Source organism: Convolutriloba macropyga, chromosome 13 (genome assembly GCF_964194025.1).
Source record: "Convolutriloba macropyga chromosome 13, txConMacr16.3, whole genome shotgun sequence".
Lineage (NCBI taxonomy): Eukaryota > Metazoa > Xenacoelomorpha > Acoela > Convolutidae > Convolutriloba > Convolutriloba macropyga.
In genome coordinates, this window is record NC_134480.1 from 9,931,950 (window position 1) to 9,950,235 (window position 18,286).

At 37.2% G+C, this 18,286-nt stretch overlaps 1 protein-coding gene across 10 annotated transcripts in view; it reads left to right on the forward strand.

Annotated features, from left to right (window-relative positions):
- LOC142351925 (uncharacterized) overlaps positions 1 to 18,286 on the forward strand; it is a 91,325-nt gene that overhangs the window by 53,720 nt on the left and 19,319 nt on the right. For all 10 annotated transcript variants that reach the window (XR_012760981.1, XR_012760979.1, XR_012760982.1 and 7 more), the window contains 13 exons: positions 4,336 to 4,552; positions 4,856 to 5,100; positions 5,810 to 5,999; positions 6,400 to 6,593; positions 9,823 to 10,003; positions 10,493 to 10,696; positions 11,375 to 11,590; positions 13,292 to 13,443; positions 14,158 to 14,263; positions 14,760 to 14,927; positions 15,456 to 15,536; positions 15,864 to 15,950; positions 16,268 to 16,573. Coding sequence is in view for 6 of the 10 variants with exons in the window: in XM_075404185.1 (XP_075260300.1) it covers positions 4,336 to 4,552; positions 4,856 to 5,100; positions 5,810 to 5,999; positions 6,400 to 6,593; positions 9,823 to 10,003; positions 10,493 to 10,696; positions 11,375 to 11,590; positions 13,292 to 13,443; positions 14,158 to 14,263; positions 14,760 to 14,927; positions 15,456 to 15,536; positions 15,864 to 15,950; positions 16,268 to 16,573 (2,347 nt within the window). In the remaining 4 variants the exon portion in view is untranslated. The remainder of the gene's footprint in view (positions 1 to 4,335; positions 4,553 to 4,855; positions 5,101 to 5,809; positions 6,000 to 6,399; positions 6,594 to 9,822; positions 10,004 to 10,492; positions 10,697 to 11,374; positions 11,591 to 13,291; positions 13,444 to 14,157; positions 14,264 to 14,759; positions 14,928 to 15,455; positions 15,537 to 15,863; positions 15,951 to 16,267; positions 16,574 to 18,286) is intronic.

The following is an 18,286-nucleotide window of genomic DNA, read 5'->3' on the forward strand; positions in this document are numbered from 1 at the left end:
GCTGTGATAAATGAAGAGAACAGTTAAAACAAAAATAACCAAAACTGCGCAATTAAAAGTTAAAAAAACCAGTTTTACATATAGTTCCTCTATCACTGAGGGGGGGAGGGAGTCGAAACTCTAGCATAGTTGTTTTTTGTGAACTGATAATTTAATGTTCGAAGCTACTTGTTGTGACGCTCTTGGTATTGGCACGTGTAGTTTGCAATCGGCCGTTCGCAAAACGGAAAGGTTTATCATTTGTCAGCTAGTATGCCTTCAAAGATTTTTAGCAAAATTTTACTGAAGTCCAATGAGAAGGATAATTGCAAACTACCTGTGTGATTATGCCTTATGGAGATCCGTATAACTACACGTCATTATAATTATGATAACTATGATATTTAGAAGAATTATGATAACGTATAGTTTTATACCTTTTATACTATTAGATTCTATGTAATGATAGTTTATGCTATATGATAGGTCTGCTATATACGGGGATCCACAACACGCATCTTTAACTGAGTTGGTCGAAGTAACGATAAAGCAATATAACATTATGAAAATAAAGAAGAATTGTAAAAGGTGTCACGACAAAACCAATGTGTCAAAATATACCCAATTTTTACCCTATAGTTACACTCAGAGGTGCTTTTTACTTTGAGCTGACTTAAGTTAGATGAGTTATAATTGACAGTCAAACATAGCCAGCTATTATTGGCCCTCATCGGCGTAATAGGATATGAACCCCACATTAACATTGTATTTCGGTCGTAATTTTTTGCTCGATTGTGATACTTTTGTAACAAATCTCGGTTTTAAGGCAAGACCGTGGCCCTCGAAGCCAGGCCAAATGCTCAGCGCTTTAGGTTTGGGTGTTGTCCCTTGTCATTTCCCCTACCAAATTTAGCTGGTGGTTTTTCTCCGAAACCGCCTTCCTCTTTTTTCATTGTCAAGATTATGTTACGACCATATGACTTCACGCTTACTTCACATCTGCTTTTTGTTTATTTAGCCACGCTATTTCGACTAAGTTAATTACGTACCTGACCTCTTTTTTCACTCTCAATGGTGCGAGTTTTTGTTCTTTCGCGTGATAATTTTTTGGTGACGCGTGACTTAAACTCACTATCTAAAGAAGTCTGCTCACTCTCAAAGAGATTTTTGGTTACTTTAATTGAAAGAGATTAGTTCAACTGAGTATATGTCACTCTAATTGAAGTTTATTTGAGGGCAGCTAATGGAAACAGCACCTAGTTATACTATATCTTTTTAATCAAATTATGGCACATGCCAATGAGTACAAAGAATTCTCAGCAAAGTCTTTTTCATATTTTTTTGAGGCTTACGATCTGGCAATCTGCTAGCTAAATTTAACGTTTACCACTGCCATGCCTGAGCGGTGAACTTGATTTGCAACTATTACATCCGAACACTACAGCGAGTAACCGAATAATTATGATATAATTATGATAAATTGAACGTCAAGAGCCAATTCTGTTGATCTTTTTACTACTGTAATCTTACCATTATTACGGCTTGAATTTGAACACTGATTTACTTTGAAAAGTCTAACAAAATGTGAGAATAGTTAAATAAAATATGGCTCCCCAATATATTCGATTTACCAGTTATTGACAACACCAAATTGTTTCTAATTATTAACATAATTGGGCAAGAACATCAAATTAGCTGAAATGTACGCTAATGGTAAACAAAATTACGGTGAAATGACGGATGTTCGCCGAATGTGGAAAAATTTCTTTTAATTTATAAGTCTAATCTCCATGTGCTTTCTAATGACACTACTCGTGTCTTTCTGCGTCAAAAATATCGATCGCTCAAAATTGACGTAACATAACAGCGATTGCTACACTTTTTCCTTTTTCATGAAGTGTGGTCGGTAAGAAAATGCGAAATGAAAAGCTGTGATAAATGAAAAAGCAAACAGTTAAAACGAAAATAACCAAAACTGCGCAATTAAAAGTTAAAAAAACCAGTTTAACATATAGTTCCTCTACTACTGAGGGGGGGGGGGGGGTCGAAACTCTAGCATAGTTGTTGTTTGTGAACTGATAATTTCATGTTCGAAGCTACTATTTGTGACGCTCTTGTTATTGGCACGTGTAGTTTGCAATTGGCCGTTGGCAAAACGGAAAGGTTTATCATTTGTCAGCTAGTATGCCTTCAAAGATTTTTAGCAAAAATTTTACTGAAGTCCAATGCGAAGGATAATTGCAAACTACCTGTGTGATTATGCCTTACGGAGATCTGTATAACTACACGTCATTATAGTTATGATAACTATGATATTTAGAAGAATTATGATAACGTATAGTTTTATACCTTTTATACTATTTGATACTATATAATGATAGTTTATGCTGTATGATAAGTCTGCTATATACGGGGATCCACAACACACATCTTTAACTGAGTTGGTCGAAGTAACGATAAAGCAATATAACATTATGAAAATATAGAAGAATTGTAAAAGGTGTCACGACAAAACCAATGTGTCAAAATATACCCAATTTTTACCCTATAGTTACACTCAGAGGTGCTTTTTACTTTGAGCTGACTTAAGTTAGATGAGTTATAATTGACAGTCAAACATAGCCAGCTATTATTGGCCCTCATCGGCGTAATAGGATATGAACCCCACATTAACATTGTATTTCGGTCGTAATTTTTTGCTCGATTGTGATACTTTTGTAACAAATCTCGGTTTTAAGGCAAGACCGTGGCCCTCGAAGCAAGGCCAAATGCTCAGCGTATTAGGTTTGATTGTTGTCCCTTGTCATTTCCCCTACCAAGTTTAGCTGGTGGTTTTTCTCCGAAACCGTCTTCCTTTTTTCATATTTGTCAAGATTTTGTTACGACCATATGACTTCACGCTTACTTCACATCTGCTTTTTGTTTATTTAGCCACGCTATTTCGACTAAGTTAATTACTTACCTGACCTCTTTTTTCACTCTTAATGGTGCGATTTTTTGTTCTTTCGCGTGATAATTTTTTGTTGACGCGTGACTTAACTCACTATCTAAAGAAGTCTGCTCACTCTCAAAGAGATTTTTGGTTACTTTAATTGAAAGAGATTAGTTCAACTGAGTATATGTCACTCTATTTGAAGTTTATTTGAGGGCAGCTAATAGAAGCAGCACCTAGTTATACTATATCTTTTTAATCAAATTATATCACATGCCAATGAGTACAAAGAATTCTCAGCAAAGTCTTTTTTAATAGCCGCACAGCGATAGCTGAGGCTATTATTGGCCTTCTCTTGGTTTTTTTTATTTCGTCGTCATGATTTTTGTTACGACCATATGACGTCACAGCCATTTTTTGTTCATTCGTTCATGCAATTTCAACTGAATTGCATGTGTGACGTCATTTTTCGCTCTTAGTGGAGCGAGTTTTTTTGTTCATGCGCGTGATTAAATTTTTGGTCACACTTGACTTACCTCACTCTCAAAAATGACTTCCTCACTTTGAAATTGACTTTTATTTACTTTAATTCAAAGAGATAAGGTCAAATGGGTGTGTATGACTCTAAATGAAGCTCATTTGAGATCAGCTAATAGAGGCAGCAATAACTTATACAGTTTTTTAATCAAAATATAACAGATCAGCCTTCAATGAAAAGACGAATTTTTTTGGTCTGTCTTTTTTACTGTTTTTTTTAGACTGCCGATCTACGAATCTATTGCGGCTATTTTCTGGCAATCTGCCAGCTATGTTCATATTTTTTTGAGGCTTACGATCTGGCAATCTGCTAGCTAAATTTAACGTTTACCACTACCATGCCTGAGCGGTGAACTTGATTTGAAACTATTACATCCGAACATTACAGCGAGTAACCGAATAATTATGATAAAACATGCTTGTTATACCTATTGCTGATTGACTTTTGAACTTTAAGAGCCAAGGGAATCAAGTAGTCATTCAGGATTTGGGTTTTAGCGTATGGGTTCTATTATCAATCCAATGCTGGATAATTCTATATGATAAAAGAACTATTTGTCGGAGGAAAATTACACCATGGTACCGAGAAGGTACGAACAACATAATTTTTGCTCTTTAAGCATGATTGGTTTTAAGTAAGCATGATGGCGCTGAAAAAATACGTTGAATTTGGCAATTTTAATAGTGGTTGTATTCTCGTTTTCTTCGCTCAAGAAGAAAAGATGGTTAAACCGCTTATTTAAATAGTTGCTTCTGACTTTTTAAAAAATTCTAAATTGGCGCGTAGTTTTTTGGTACCATGGTGGATAATTACTCAAAAAATTTTTCAAGTCAGACAATTAAAAGGACTCTGAGATAAACATTGCGATATGTGAGATATTTTTCAGAGCCTTCTCGAAACGAGTGGAAGCTCACAAAGCTATCCGGATCCTGCAGAGAAACTTCTCAGCTCATTTGAAACTCAGACAATGGGATTGGTGGAAGTTGTACGTGAGGATAAAGCCTCTATTGGGTGTGAATAGGCAGGACGAGGAGCTGAGGGCAAAAGAGGGTGAGCTGAAACAAGTGGCTGAGAAGTTAGACAAGACACAACTCGAGTTGAATGTAAGTGTAAATTTCGTCGATTTTGGGCACTACATGTGTTCCTTGTTAAGGCAAAAGTTGGGTTACGCTGAAACGAGAAGTTATTATTCTTGTAAATATAAACCAAAAAACTCTTAAAATTGGTTTAAATTAGAACTGTTTCAAAAAAGGTTTGTAACTTTTGATATATTGCAAGTCCTAAAATATAAGTTAAGTGAGACCTCATAATGTGATATTGTATAGCAGTGTGACGGATGTAATGCATCAAACATTCTTTGTAAAAGTTCTCAATTTTTGAAGCCATAATTTTGCGTTGTCTTGTAGGACACCTCAAAGCGTCTGAGTAGTCTGGAAGAAGAGCGAAATAACTTAACTGAGAAGCTGGCAGTGGAACAGGAGATGGCAGCCGAGGCTGAGGAGCAGAAGACACGCTTGAAGACCATCACTGAGGAACAGACCCAGTACATTGAGGAACTGCAGATGAGGATGGAAGAGGAGGAGGAGAAGGTCTCCCTGGCCAAGAAGGAAAAGGCCAAGTTGCAGGAACACCTCAAGGATGTCGAGGAACAGTGAGTAACTTTGTTTGACTGATCCTTGAGACTAATTTTTTACGTCCATGACTGCTAGTTATCATTTGTTAATTCGTAGTCTGAGGAGTTCTTGAAGGAGTTTAGGCAAGGTTTTGAGACGCTTATGGTGTTGGTATATTTTGTAATAACCTATATAAGATGTAAAGCAAGTGAGCGGTAGAGGAGTGTGAGTATGTTTGTTGGTTTGAGAGTATTCGATTAGAATCTTGAACTCTCTGAAGACTGAAATGAAGGCTAGAAATTGCAACGATATTTAGATAGGGAACTAGCATGCACGAACAATTGTTCCATCAAGTAATTGAAAAATAAAAAATGAGAACGCCGAAAGATATGGACATTACTCCGAAATTGATTAAAACACTCACGTTCACATTTTAAAATGTCGAAAGTCTACAGTGCCAGAAGTCAAAATGCCAGAAGTTGCTACTTAGCCAGAAGTTAAATGCCGTTGAAGGCATGGTTAAGTGACTCTGCAGAAGTCACTTCGAAAGTCTGACCTAATATCTCGAACCGCTTCGCGGTTCTCGATAAACGCCAGAAGTACTCAGTGACTTCAAGCAGTCACGTAACCATTACTGATGGATCTGTTATGTTTTGGAAGTATGGATCGACTAGTCGTGTAAATTTTAATTATGGTTCCTAATAGATATACTTAGAGCAAAGCCGCTTAACTTTTGTTTGCGTTAAGGCTCGAAGAGGAGGAAGGGAAGCGACAGAAGTTTGAGATAGAGAAGAATTCTTTGGAGCAGAAGTTGAGGAAACTGGAAGAGGACATCGCAGTCATGGAAGACTCCAACCAGAAGCTGTCAAAAGAAAAGAAAATCCAGGAGGAAAGACTGGCTCAACTTTCACAGAAATTGTCCGAAGAGGAGGAAAAAGTGAGCAACATTTGATTAAGTTGTAAAAATTTTTGAACAAAAGCTAACAGAAAACTGAACTAAATTGATCAGCTTTGCTCTCAAGTGGAATTTTCAACCGTGAACGTTCAACCGAAGCCTTTGAGAGTATGTTTCGCTTAGTATCAGTATATTTAGTTTGCAATTTAATCAAGTTATGATCAAAAGCAATCTGATCTATGGCTTTTCATTGCAAGTTCTGTTAAAATCGAAACGTATTTTGAATTTATAGCGTGCATCTGAACAGCAGTGGCTATCTACAATAAATCTTGTATTTAGCTACACATCCGTTTTCAGAATACCTTTTGGTATTGGTATTTTGGTCGACAGTTAGATGGGTTAGAAATATTGATAATGGACTGATGTGGAGTGTGTATTTCAGGTAAAGCAGCTGACTAAACTGAAGAACAAGAATGATGTCTCAATCAAAGAATTGGATGAGAAGAGCACCAAAGAGGAGAAACTGAGGAAGGAGTTGGAGAGTTCGAAGAGAAGACTGGAGCAGGAGATCAATGACCTTAGAAGCCAAGTTGAAGACCTCACAGTTCAGAGGGAGGATCTCGCCACACAGCTCAGGTCGCTATTTTCAAGTGAAAGCCAAAAGTTTAACCCGAATAGTACTAAGCGTTATGCTAAAAGTTTAAATTGTTTCTACGGTCCGTTTTATGCTAGTTAATTGATTGGTTACCACTTCTCTTGGAAAGGCGTTGTATCTTTTGTGATTCCAGAATAAGTGACTTAAGGACTGCAACATAGAGATTTCGTTTTCTGCCTTAGCTTGATCCATTACCCACCTGATGGCGTCATTGTTTTTAATTGCTCTCGTAGAGAAGCAATTATTGTAAACGTGTGTGTCTTTTTTATGCACAATTTTTGCTTGACCGTTTTGACTTTTCGAGTGACTTTTACGCCCTTTCGCATGACTTTTTGCGTTTCGCGTGATCTAAAATTCTCTCTCAATCACAATTTCAAGCAGCTGAACTCAACTGGCGGCAATTTAATACTAAAAGTCAACTGAAAAGAGCGCCGAAACTGGTTCCAGTTTTCACTTTAAATCTTAAAAGTGGTATATGTTAACCTGTAATGTGGTTATTTGAAGCCCACTATTGAACTTCTTAGTCCCATTTAGGCTCCCCCGTCTGAAGCAGGCTGCAATTGATTAGAGCTCCCACTAGGCGTTCGAGAGCAATTCTTCCGACGTGTAGTCGGTTATGTTTACTGATCCGTTCAACAGCTTTTCGGATCTTTTCTGGTTTTGTCCCCACGACCATTTGCACATTTCACTTGAACATGTTATAGTATATTGTTTATTTATTTCATACACTTTCATATACAATTATGCACAACCGGCATTTACAATTTAATGATGCAGCGATGTTTTGAGCTTATAACATATACGATAATTAAACTTTGCTTATAATAAAAGCAGATAAGAAAAATGCGTTTTTTAACGTTTTGCGCTTATCGCTCATATGAATAGCTTTATGACACTAATTTTTTGACCACCGAAAACGGAAATCCATCCAATCGTCTAACTGTGCCGGCAATTTATTATGAGTGAAATAAGGATCTCATAATCCAAAAAGTACACATAATAATAAAAATTTTGACACTCTTGTCAGTCACCCCGTCCACCATCCTCCACCTGGCGATTTGCACCCCCTGTTGTCCAGATCTCCGAACCCTACCCCTCACCATCGCTTGAACCCAGCCGCACTCCACTCGTCAGCCTTCCGCCCCTCATTTGAGAGCAATTCGCTCGTTGTTAGTCGCTTATGTTCAAGAATTGTTTGATATGGTAAAAACCAAGATGTTTTTGAAGGTTTTCAAGATGCTGTTGAAAGTGATCGATCTCGGTCATTATTTTTTTACTTGCATCAGTTGTAAATTGCATAATAAATAGCCGCCGTCAGCCGCTCTCCTTTTTTTAATTCGTTTTACCATTTGGTCTCGTTTTTCGTGTTACATAAATCACGATGTTTACTTCTGACTTACCTCACTCACTGTTTCAACTGAATGGAATCTATATTTTTTACGCATTGAATTACGCAATGTAGTGAATACGGTCAAAGTCAAAAAAGCAAAATCAAGAGAAACGGGATGAGCATATAAAGCCCTGTCATTAAGTCATAGTGCATTAGGTTAATAAAGTTCATTAAAGCGATTGCTAACTGGCATTAGAACTATGCTTAATAACGTTCAGTTTAGAAGCTGAAGGAAGTGTAATTTTAAGAATGTAACCGAATATGCAGAATTTGCACACCAAATAAGAGCATTTTGACACTTAGCAAAATTCTGACAATTTCCGTCTCTTATTTTTTTTTAATTTTTCTGTTTCAATCCCAATGTCCGTCAAGCGGTTCAGCGGCGGCTATTTTCCGGCAATTTACTGGCTATGTTATATACTGCACCAGTTTTGGAGCATCCGGTTACTTACGCAGACTACCCAGTACAGCCGTTATCGTTTTTTTTGTAACGAAATTGTGAAAAATCTGTTCTTGTTACAGTTGCGAAGACTGGAGGAGGACCAAAGTGCCGTTTCTCTACTGTTTTTATGAGTGGTGGGGCAAAAGTTGAGTTTCGCCCACTATTTTATAGCCCTGGTTGATAGCCGCACAGCGATAGCTGGGGCTATTATCGGCCTTCTATTGGTTTTTTTTTTCATTTCTTCGTCGCGATTTTTGTTACGACCATATGACGTCACAACCACTTCAAATCTGCCTTTTGTTCAATTATCATGCAATTCCAACTGAAGTAAGTGCGTGACGTCATTTTTCGTTCTTTGTGGAGCGGGTTTTTGTGTTCATTCGCGTGATTAAATTTTTGGTCACACTTGACTTACCTCACTTTCTAAAATGACTTCCTCACTTTGAAATTGACTTTTATTTACTTTAATTCAAAGAGATAAGATCAAATGGGAGTGTGTCACTCTAAATGAAGGTTATTTGAGAGCAGCTAATAGAAGCAGCATAAACTTATGCAAATTTTTAATCAAAATTTAACATATCAGCCTTCAATGAAAAGACGAGTTTTTTTGGTCTGTCTTTTTCACGGTTTTTTTAGACTGCATATCTACAAAGCTATTGCGGCTATTTTCTGGCAAGCTGCCAGCTATGTTTAGTTTTTCCCATTTCACACAACGTTTTTGCTCGATCCGGACAATGACGCCAACGCGAAAGGATCAACAATGGTGTACATTTGGTAGATTTCCAAATTTCTCGCCGTAGAATTTGGTAGAGCTTGCTGTAGAAGTATTTGGTTGCTTTCCTTCTTACGTTCTACACGCGCGCAATCTGCTTATTCAACTGCTGAGTATCCGAAGCGTTTTTCGTCTGTTGGTTTTTGTTTGCCGTCTTGGTCTTCGAAGCCTTAACGTTGCGATACCGGTTTAATACCCGTGTCTCTTGTCGATCGAGGTCCGGAGCCTGCGTTGTCTCAGAGCGAGTTTGATAGCGGGTTTCTCGTCCCGATCAGGTTGCTTTGTGGCTGTTTTCGAATCTTCTACCATCTGCTAATGAACGAGTTTGATGACTGGTTTTTCTTTTTCACTTGTTGCATCGAGTTGCTGTGCTTTTTTTTGAATGCTTTATATCTTTATTCGCGTTACTTACTCCTATTACTGTCTGACAATTATCCATAGGAATAGTTGATGACTTCGAAATTTTTGTCATTATTTTAGAGCAACCAAAAGTTTGAAGACTACTGATGCAGCCATAGTTACGCATTCTATTATTGTACTTTTCTCAAATTTTCGATTTTATGCGGAGAGCGAAAGAAAATTGTTTCAACAGTGAGTTTTGTTCAGATCTCGAGAGCAGGACATCACAAGTATCAGTGGTAAGCTGGACGATGAGGCGGCAGCGAGAGCTCAGCTGCAGAGACAGGTGAGGGAGTTGGAGGCGAAGGCAAGTGAATTGCAGGAGGACATTGACATGGAGAAGGAACTCAAGATGAAGTTGGAGAGACAGAAACAGGACATCATCGAGGTCAGTTCCCAATTGGAAAAGATTTTCTATAAACAAGTGTCCGAACTTGAGTGTAGTTTCCGCTTGAAGCGTGCTGTAAACTCAAAGCTATATTACAAATTTGAGCTTTTATGCTGTAATTGTGGACAGCATTTTTTAAAAAATTGATGAGATGTAAGATTGAAAGTAACAGAAACAGAGCCCAGAAACTTCTTTGGGGACAAACATTTTTCGCTCCCATTTCTCAAGTTCCGATGGGCAGAATTTGATCCGTATACTTATTGTCACCTGTATCACTTCTGCCATTCAATAGAAGTAATAAAAGGTGACAATAACTCAACAAATCAAAGTTCATGTGTCAATAGGATCTATTCTGCCCCCCTCCCTCCACCAGCTTAGCGTAACTTTTACGCCCCCTTTTGCACGTGCTATCGATCAAACTAATTGGGGGCATAAAGGAAACTCTGGGGGAAGGGAATAGATCCATGAAATGTTTGTGTGTGTGTTAAGGAGCTGGAGACGTTGAAGACTGAGATGGAGGAGGCAGCTGATAAAGAGCAGTCTGCAGCTCAAGTGAGGATGAACAGAGAGGCTGAGTTGGTGGCTGTCAGGAACCAGCTGGCAGATCTAGCCAAGACCAACGAACAGCAACTGGCTGACATGAAGAGCAGACACGGCAAGATTCAAGAGGAACTCAACGACAAAATCGACCAGGTTAACATCATAACCTTTTTTATTGCATTGTAGACATATTTAATTAAAAGGCTCGCAGGTGTTCAATCCGATGAACGGCTCACACCGTCATTTAAAAGGGAACTGTTCCTAGTTCAATAATTCGGTTTCGGAAAATGACAAAGAAAGTAGTTCAAGAAAAAAATTTTGAAATTGTTTTTGAGATTTAAAATTGACATTGATAATAATCGCGGTAATTAAGTTATTGATATCATTACGACATTAAGTAGTTCAATTCTCAAATTGCGAATGTGTTGGGCAAGAATATTTAAATTGGCTCGATGTTTGCACTCTGTTCAGCAAGCAGTTTGTTTGTTCAGTAAGCAAAATAACGAACAAAATAGGTAGCTGCTCATCAAATGTACTTGTCCGTTTCTGATTATCTTAATATCACCCTTTAGCTTTTGATTGGAAAATCGGAAAAAATATTACACGCAGTAAAATTGTTTAATTCCAGTTACTATCACTGCGGCACCACCGTTCAGATGCTGGTATCAAGCACCGCTATTAACTTCGAAATTAACCACTTGGACCCCCACTTGGAAAAACTTAAACTTAGCAAAATACTGAATAAAAACCTTACTAAAGATATCTTTTTACGATAGGAACACCAATAGCACAGCTCCTGATACGGCACTTAATTTTGTGTATGTTTTGTAGGTCAGCAAAGCAAAACAAGTGGCAGAGAAATCGAAGGCTGCCGTTGAATCCCAACTGGAGCAGACTACTGAGGAATTAAAGAGCGTACAGCAGGCCAAAGCAGACGTGGACAAGGCCAGGAAGAAACTGGACACCCAGTTGACAGAGGAGAAAGCCAGACACGCGGATGCAAACAGGGTCATCGAGTCACAGACTGGAAAAATTGTGTCACTACAGGTTGGTCGAAAGAACGCTCACAAAATTTCACAAAACTTTTAACTCTGAACTGAATCTTGAGTGATAAAGAGTTTTTCTAGTCGGTTATGATTGGATCTTTTCCGTTTGTGCCCCCCAGACGCACTTGCCGTTTTTTTACAATAATTTACTATGTAATGGTAACGTGCTCTTTAACTGGGAAGTGTAAAACGTACTGGGGACAGAAACGGAAAAGATCCCGCTCTTTGATTGGCCACATAAGCTTCTAAACCAAATACTATTATTCACATCTGATAATTTGTGCTGGGGAAATGTATTTTTGTCTCCTAATTCTCCAATCAAATTTGAGTGGTTATTTCGATTATGTCGAAACAAGAAGCGGAACAAAAGAACGAGCAATTTTTGTGCAAAAAATTCACTCTTTAAAGTGAAAAATATAGCTTAGTAGAAACATAATGTGTGAAACAAACTCCCTAGCGCACGCGCTATATTGGATTATTAATAGCCGCCTCATCTTCTCAGCCGGCTATTATAGCGCTCCTATTTTTTTTTACAATTCAAAGAATTTGAATTGTATTGGGGCGCTGTCTTTTTTTTAAGATCTGTTCACACATTTTCATGATTTTTGAAGTCAAATTGGAGTGGTGATTTTGGTCACGCCGAAACAGGAAGTGGAGCGAAAAAGCGAGTGGTTTTGCGGCGTGAATTTTTTTTCACTCTAATTTTAAAGTAGAGTGAGAAAACGGTGTTTGAACAAAAATTCGGATTTTCTGTAGTGGTTTTTTGTTCACATGCGGCAATTTCACTCTGATTTTTACTTTTTTTTTAAATTTTTTGGATCGGATTTTCTAAATAGTTTTCCCAATCCATTTACAGCTCATTCTGGACCTAGTTTTTTGTTAGAATCAAAATCACATATCTCACTAGTGGTTTTTTGTTCCTAGCAGCATTTTGACATTGATTTTTTGTTTTTTTTTTGTTTTTTTTTGTCATCTGATTTTTTTTAGAAATGGTTTTCCCATTTCACTCATTGTCCGTTCTAGGCCTAGTTGTTTGTTAAGTCAATGAAAATTCTTTGAATTGTACGTCAGGACTTGTCCTGCTATGTTTTTTTACTTCGTCGAATAAAAAAATTTTTCGCTTTACCTCATTTTGCCGCTTTTTCAACATTTTGCGTGATATATTTTTGACTTCTCTAGGCTAGTTTCTCTCTTCTCTCATTCTGCTAAAAGTGATTTTGAACATCAGTTGCTCAGCAAAGCAATTCAAAATGAACAGAGTCAGTATAAAAAATTGAAGTCAGAAGTAGAAACGGGATAAACCCATAAAGCCCAATTTTAGATGCCCGCTATTTGAACGTCGTTCCTATAAGTCTTAGTTACCATCTCTAATGCTTATTGGTATTGATAGTAGCCCCTGTAGCCTCTCTCTAAGAAACAGAAGTACGTTATCTTCAACTACGAAATGCCATCAAAATAAATAGGACTTAAAAAATGTTTTTGTACAAAAATTTTCTTTTTCAATATCTTCTATTCTTTCAATCCCAATCATGCTTATTGGAATCAACGGCGGCTATTTTCCGGCAATCTGCCGGGTATGTTAATTATTAGCTAAGCATTGGCATGCGTTTTGTAATTTGGGCTCATAACATACTGCGGGTCGATAACGGTAAATCACTGATTTTTTGCATCGAATAAAACTATGCGACCTTCGATATTGTAGAAAGAGAGTGAAGCACTGCAAGAGAGACTAGATGCAATGGAGTCACAGCAGAGTAGTGACAAGAAGACTTCTACCAAATTGGAGGCGGATCTTAACGAGACGATGCAACTTCTGGAATTAGAAACAAAGAGCAAACTAGAGCTACAAACAAAGTGAGTTGTGTCCTATTTTAGCTCCAGATCTCATTCCCTTCAAACCCTGTTCATTAATGTGACTTTTACCTTTTCTGTCCTAAACTTTTTCTGTTACCCTTTTCCCTTTTTGTCTTTGTCCTTATTCTGACTCGTGACTCTGTGATGAGTCTGACCAAAAATTCTTGAAAAATTTTGAGAAAAAGCAAATCTCAATTTACTGCAATTTTGATTGGTTAGTAATGTTCAGAAACTAAACGGTTAAATTCTAAATCAGATGCCCAAGTGAAGACCCCTTTAGGTCTCTTCTCTTCTTTCGTTACTTTCACTAAATTTTGATCAACCTTCCCTCTCATTGGGTGAGGTTAAGCTCTCAAGTAATGTGTATGATGCCCCACCCCCCACGAGTGAGTAATAGAGGCACACATGTATATATGTATGTATATATGTACATACATATATACAGACATATACATACATATATACATGTATGTCTCTATTTCAAATAACCGTGGGGCCATCATATACAGATTACTCTCTCATGGTTTAATTGTTTTCCGATGTTGGTTTTGTTGTAATCTTTGACTGTATTGTCACTACATAGGAATTGCAAAAGGTATTTGTGATGTTGCGTTTCGACTGTTGCCTTTCTGTATCTTGTCCGTTACGACTGGAGAGTTCTAAACTGCCTTAACAACGTGATTTGATATAAATATTGTTACGAGTCTTTTTCAGGTTGCGGTCGGCTGAAGCTGAATTGAATCTGTCAAATGAGAGGTATGAGGATTTAGAGACTGCATACCAGACACTAGAGAAGAAGTACAGAGATTTGCAATCAGAGGTGGGTTCCAAATCTTCCCAAAGGTTTTGTACCGTCGAAAATAATTGGAAAGAAGTTGTTCAGCTATGAAAAATCGTGAATCAGATCGGGAATCTTAAACAGACTTTTCTTAGAGATGTGAAATTTAAAAAACGAGTTTTATGGTTGCATTATGCAGGTACATCAACCAGCTGGGAATAATATCACACGAGAAAATATCAATAAAAATAACCCTAAAGCTACTTTCCTTGGTTCACAAAACATACAAAAAGGTACAAACTTCCAAATGAGGGAGATATGATTGAAATTTCAAGGAATTGTTAAATCAGCAGCTACTTTGGCAATTGAAACTGAGGAATTAAGTTCTTCTTATGATCAAATGATAGCTAAGGAGCCTTTAATTTTTGATTTACAATACTGGGATTTTTTGTAAGCGTATCAGTTTTGACAGGTAAAATGTAAACTAAACTTGGATTTAAATTAATAGATCACTTAATAATGTTGAGCACCTTTTCAGTGTGACAGTCTTAACAAGAAGGTCGATGACTATGTCCCTATCATTGAGATGTTGGAGGAGACGAAGAGGAAGGTGGAGAAGGCGAGAGATGAAGCCTATGACCAGATTGAGGAACTGAGAGCACAGCTGGACAAGTCAGACAAGACCAAGAAGAGATACCAGGCTGAAGTAAGTCTTTTACTTACCCTTTTTTACAAAGAGTATTAGCAAGTAAGTAATAGTTAAGGCTTCAGAGTTAATGGCTTCGGTCTAGAGTTGCACCTTGTGTATTGTTGGTCATCACTTCAGATTTAGACTTTTTTCAGTTGCCAAACATTTGTTCTCACACATTTATTGCTGTGGCCAAATTTGGCTTTGATTGCTATTCCTTACTAAGAATGAAAAGGCTTTTGATAAATCAAAACCTGGTTATCTTGAAGAAAGGATATACTGGTAAAACAGTATGCAATATAGTTTTAATGGATTTCTGGATTATGGCTGTTTACATGACAAGGGCAATTTTTAAAGTTTCTTGAATTATTCACTGGCTGGAATCAAAATAGTGCCTTAAGAGCATAATTGTTGGACAAATTATCCAGCCACTGTTAATGTACGTAGCAATGTAATTGATTAAATTGTTGATAATTTTTATGATAAAGGAGAAATTTATTCTTTTTCTTCCTTTCTTTCTTTCTTTCTTAATTGTCTGTTGTTTAGGTTGAAGATGCGAATAACGAGCTGGTGACTCTGAGAGCGAAAGTGTCAGACCAGGAGAAGAAGATTGGCAAGTTCAACCAGGTCAGTCATTTGATTTCTTACTTCAATCTTCTCTGCTCTGTCTTGATGCAAAATGAAACCATGGTGGAAATGACGTCTAAGGTTGAGGGTTCCTCGAACTTAATTGAAGTTCCAATTGAACTAAGGTTGAATATCGATTAAACCTCGAATCGATCAGTGTTGAGAAAAAGCGGACCCATATCATACTTCATGTCCTATCAAAATGGCAAAAAAGGTTTTTTTTTGGTGGCATTGACTTGCAGGCAGAATCATACATCGCCTTGAAAAAAATGTACTTGATTTTGAAGCAGTTTTTAGAAGAGTAGTCGCATTGTTTTTATGTTTCAGCACTTGCAAGAGGAGGTGAACAAAGCCAAGGTCCTGCAGGATGGAAAGGAACAAAGTGAGGCACAGCTCAGAGACAGAGAGTCAAAGGTAGGTTGACCACTTGATTCACGTCTCATTGCTACTTATCTAGATTAGAGATCTTCAATTGAAAATCTTTGATTCGATTAACCCTACGTTTAAATTCCATATGCAAAAATACAAGATCCGTTCAAATTTTTAAATCATCTCCGGGCTTAAGTCCATTTAATTATGCTGGTAGCAACTGAATTTGCAGTTCTACTGCGGGCGTGTGGGGGGGGGGGGGGGCGCTATAGTGGGAGAGACATTTTTTTGCTATATTATGGGTAAAATGTATATCTTCTAAAATATTTTCTAATGTTTTATGGCTGTACTTTGTGTTGTAGCTTCTGAATCTACAACGCAATCTGGACGAACGACAAGAAGAGAAAGATGACTTAGAGAGACAAGTCAAATCTCTCAAAAATGACCTTGACTCCCTCTCCCAGGCTCAAGGCGAAAGCGGAAAGAATGCCCTTGAGGCAGAGAAGGCGAGATTGGCTCTTCAACGAGAGGTGGAAAAATTAAACGAGGAAATTTTGGTAATGGAAGAGGATTTGACTCAGCACGAGAGAGACGCGACTAGTGCTACCACAGAATTGGCCGCCAAGAAGTTGGAGTTCGAAAGAGCCTTGGCTGCTAAAGATCAAGAGGTTTGTCATTGCCGCGTTGTCGATTTAAAATGATAATCAATTGTTTCCTGTTGCTACAGTTGAGTAATGTTTTTAATAGCTGCCTCAGCTTCTCAGCCGGCTATTATAGCGCTCCTAATTTTTTTTACAATTCAAGAATTTGAATTGTATTGGGGCGCTGTGTTTTAAGATGTGTTCACACATTTTTCAATGACTTTGATCTTTCAAAACGGGATAAACAGGTAAAGCGCAGCGGGCATAAAGTTTCATTAGAGGCTTAAAATGAGATTTAGCGGTCCTTCAAATGCTTAGAGTGGTACAGCTGCTGGGATGGCCTTAATTTCAAGTTAACTGGTCATTTTTAGGAGTTTTTGGGCTCAAAATGGTGCAGTTTTCCATGTTTTTTGTTTGATTAGTCTAGGGTTTAAATTTTAAAAATTTGATGACAGCCTTTTGCGAGACAAAATTACTTATTATGACCATTTTGATGAGCTATATGTTTTGGTACTACAAACACAAACACGCAAATTGATACTAATTTTTGCAAGTCTTTTGAAAATTTTTTGTCATTTTTTTGAGTTTTTCCAGCTTCAGGGGCCAGGGAAGCTCCTCTTAGGTTTTGATAATAGGGTAATGCGTAGTTTATAGTAACAATGGATTTGCTTTCAACTTTTTAATGTCTCGATTTTTAGCATTTTTTTGATAGAATCTGCATTTTTCAAAAGTTTCCTGAAGTTTTTGTCGATTTTAAATATTTGTCCTTTCTCAAGTGCCAGAAAACCTATTCCACGGTCTGATAAAAAGTTACTGCATGGTTGTTAGTGTCCATGGATTTGTTTTAACATTTTAATCTTTCTAATTTTAAAATTTTTGTGTCTTTATTCAGTTTTTCTTGCCTCAGTAGCCAGGTAACCTCAGCCGGGGTTTAATAGTTTGTTATTAACTAGTTGCTAGGGAGCATTTGAATGGTTTTCAGCATTTTAAATTGAAAGAGTTTCTATTTTTCGAAATTTGAAATTTTTTCTAAAAATTTTTGCCTCTCGATCTTTGACCCAATGATTTCTTTAAGGTTTGGAATTGGATTACTGGATAGCCTCTAGAGACACAAAAATGATTCTGAAGATATTATTATCATGATTTTCAGCAACATTTCCGTAATCCGTATAATTTGCAATTGATTTTATTTTTGGTCATTTTTGATTTAATCGATCTTCAAGGGACAATGAATTTTTTTTCAGTTCTTGCAGATATAATATGGGGCCGATTTCAGAAACAAAAATTGTTTCGTAAGATAGTATTAAAATAGGTATATTTAAAGGCATCAAATTTTGTCTGAGGTATAAAAGCTTCAAAGAGTTTTAACAATGAGTATATTTTGTTTAGTTTGTTATAGATTGGTTAGATTGTATAGATTGTTTTAGTTTCTCAATTTTTTTTAGATGATTTGTGTTTTGTCTGGCATTGTTCAATTGATCTGCTGCTCAGGTAGAGTACTTCTAAGTTTTCTTTCAATTCTTTGCATTGAATATCAGGACTTGTCCTGCTATGCTTTTTTCCGTCAACTAAAATTTTTTCCCTTTACCTGATTTTGCCGCCTTTTCGACATTTTGCGTGAAATATTTTTGACTTCTCTAAGCTAGTTTCACTCTTCTGTTTGGCTGGTTTCACTCTTCTCTCATTCTGTTAAAATTCTTTTGCTAAAAGACAGCGGCTGCTCTGCAAAGCAATTCAAAA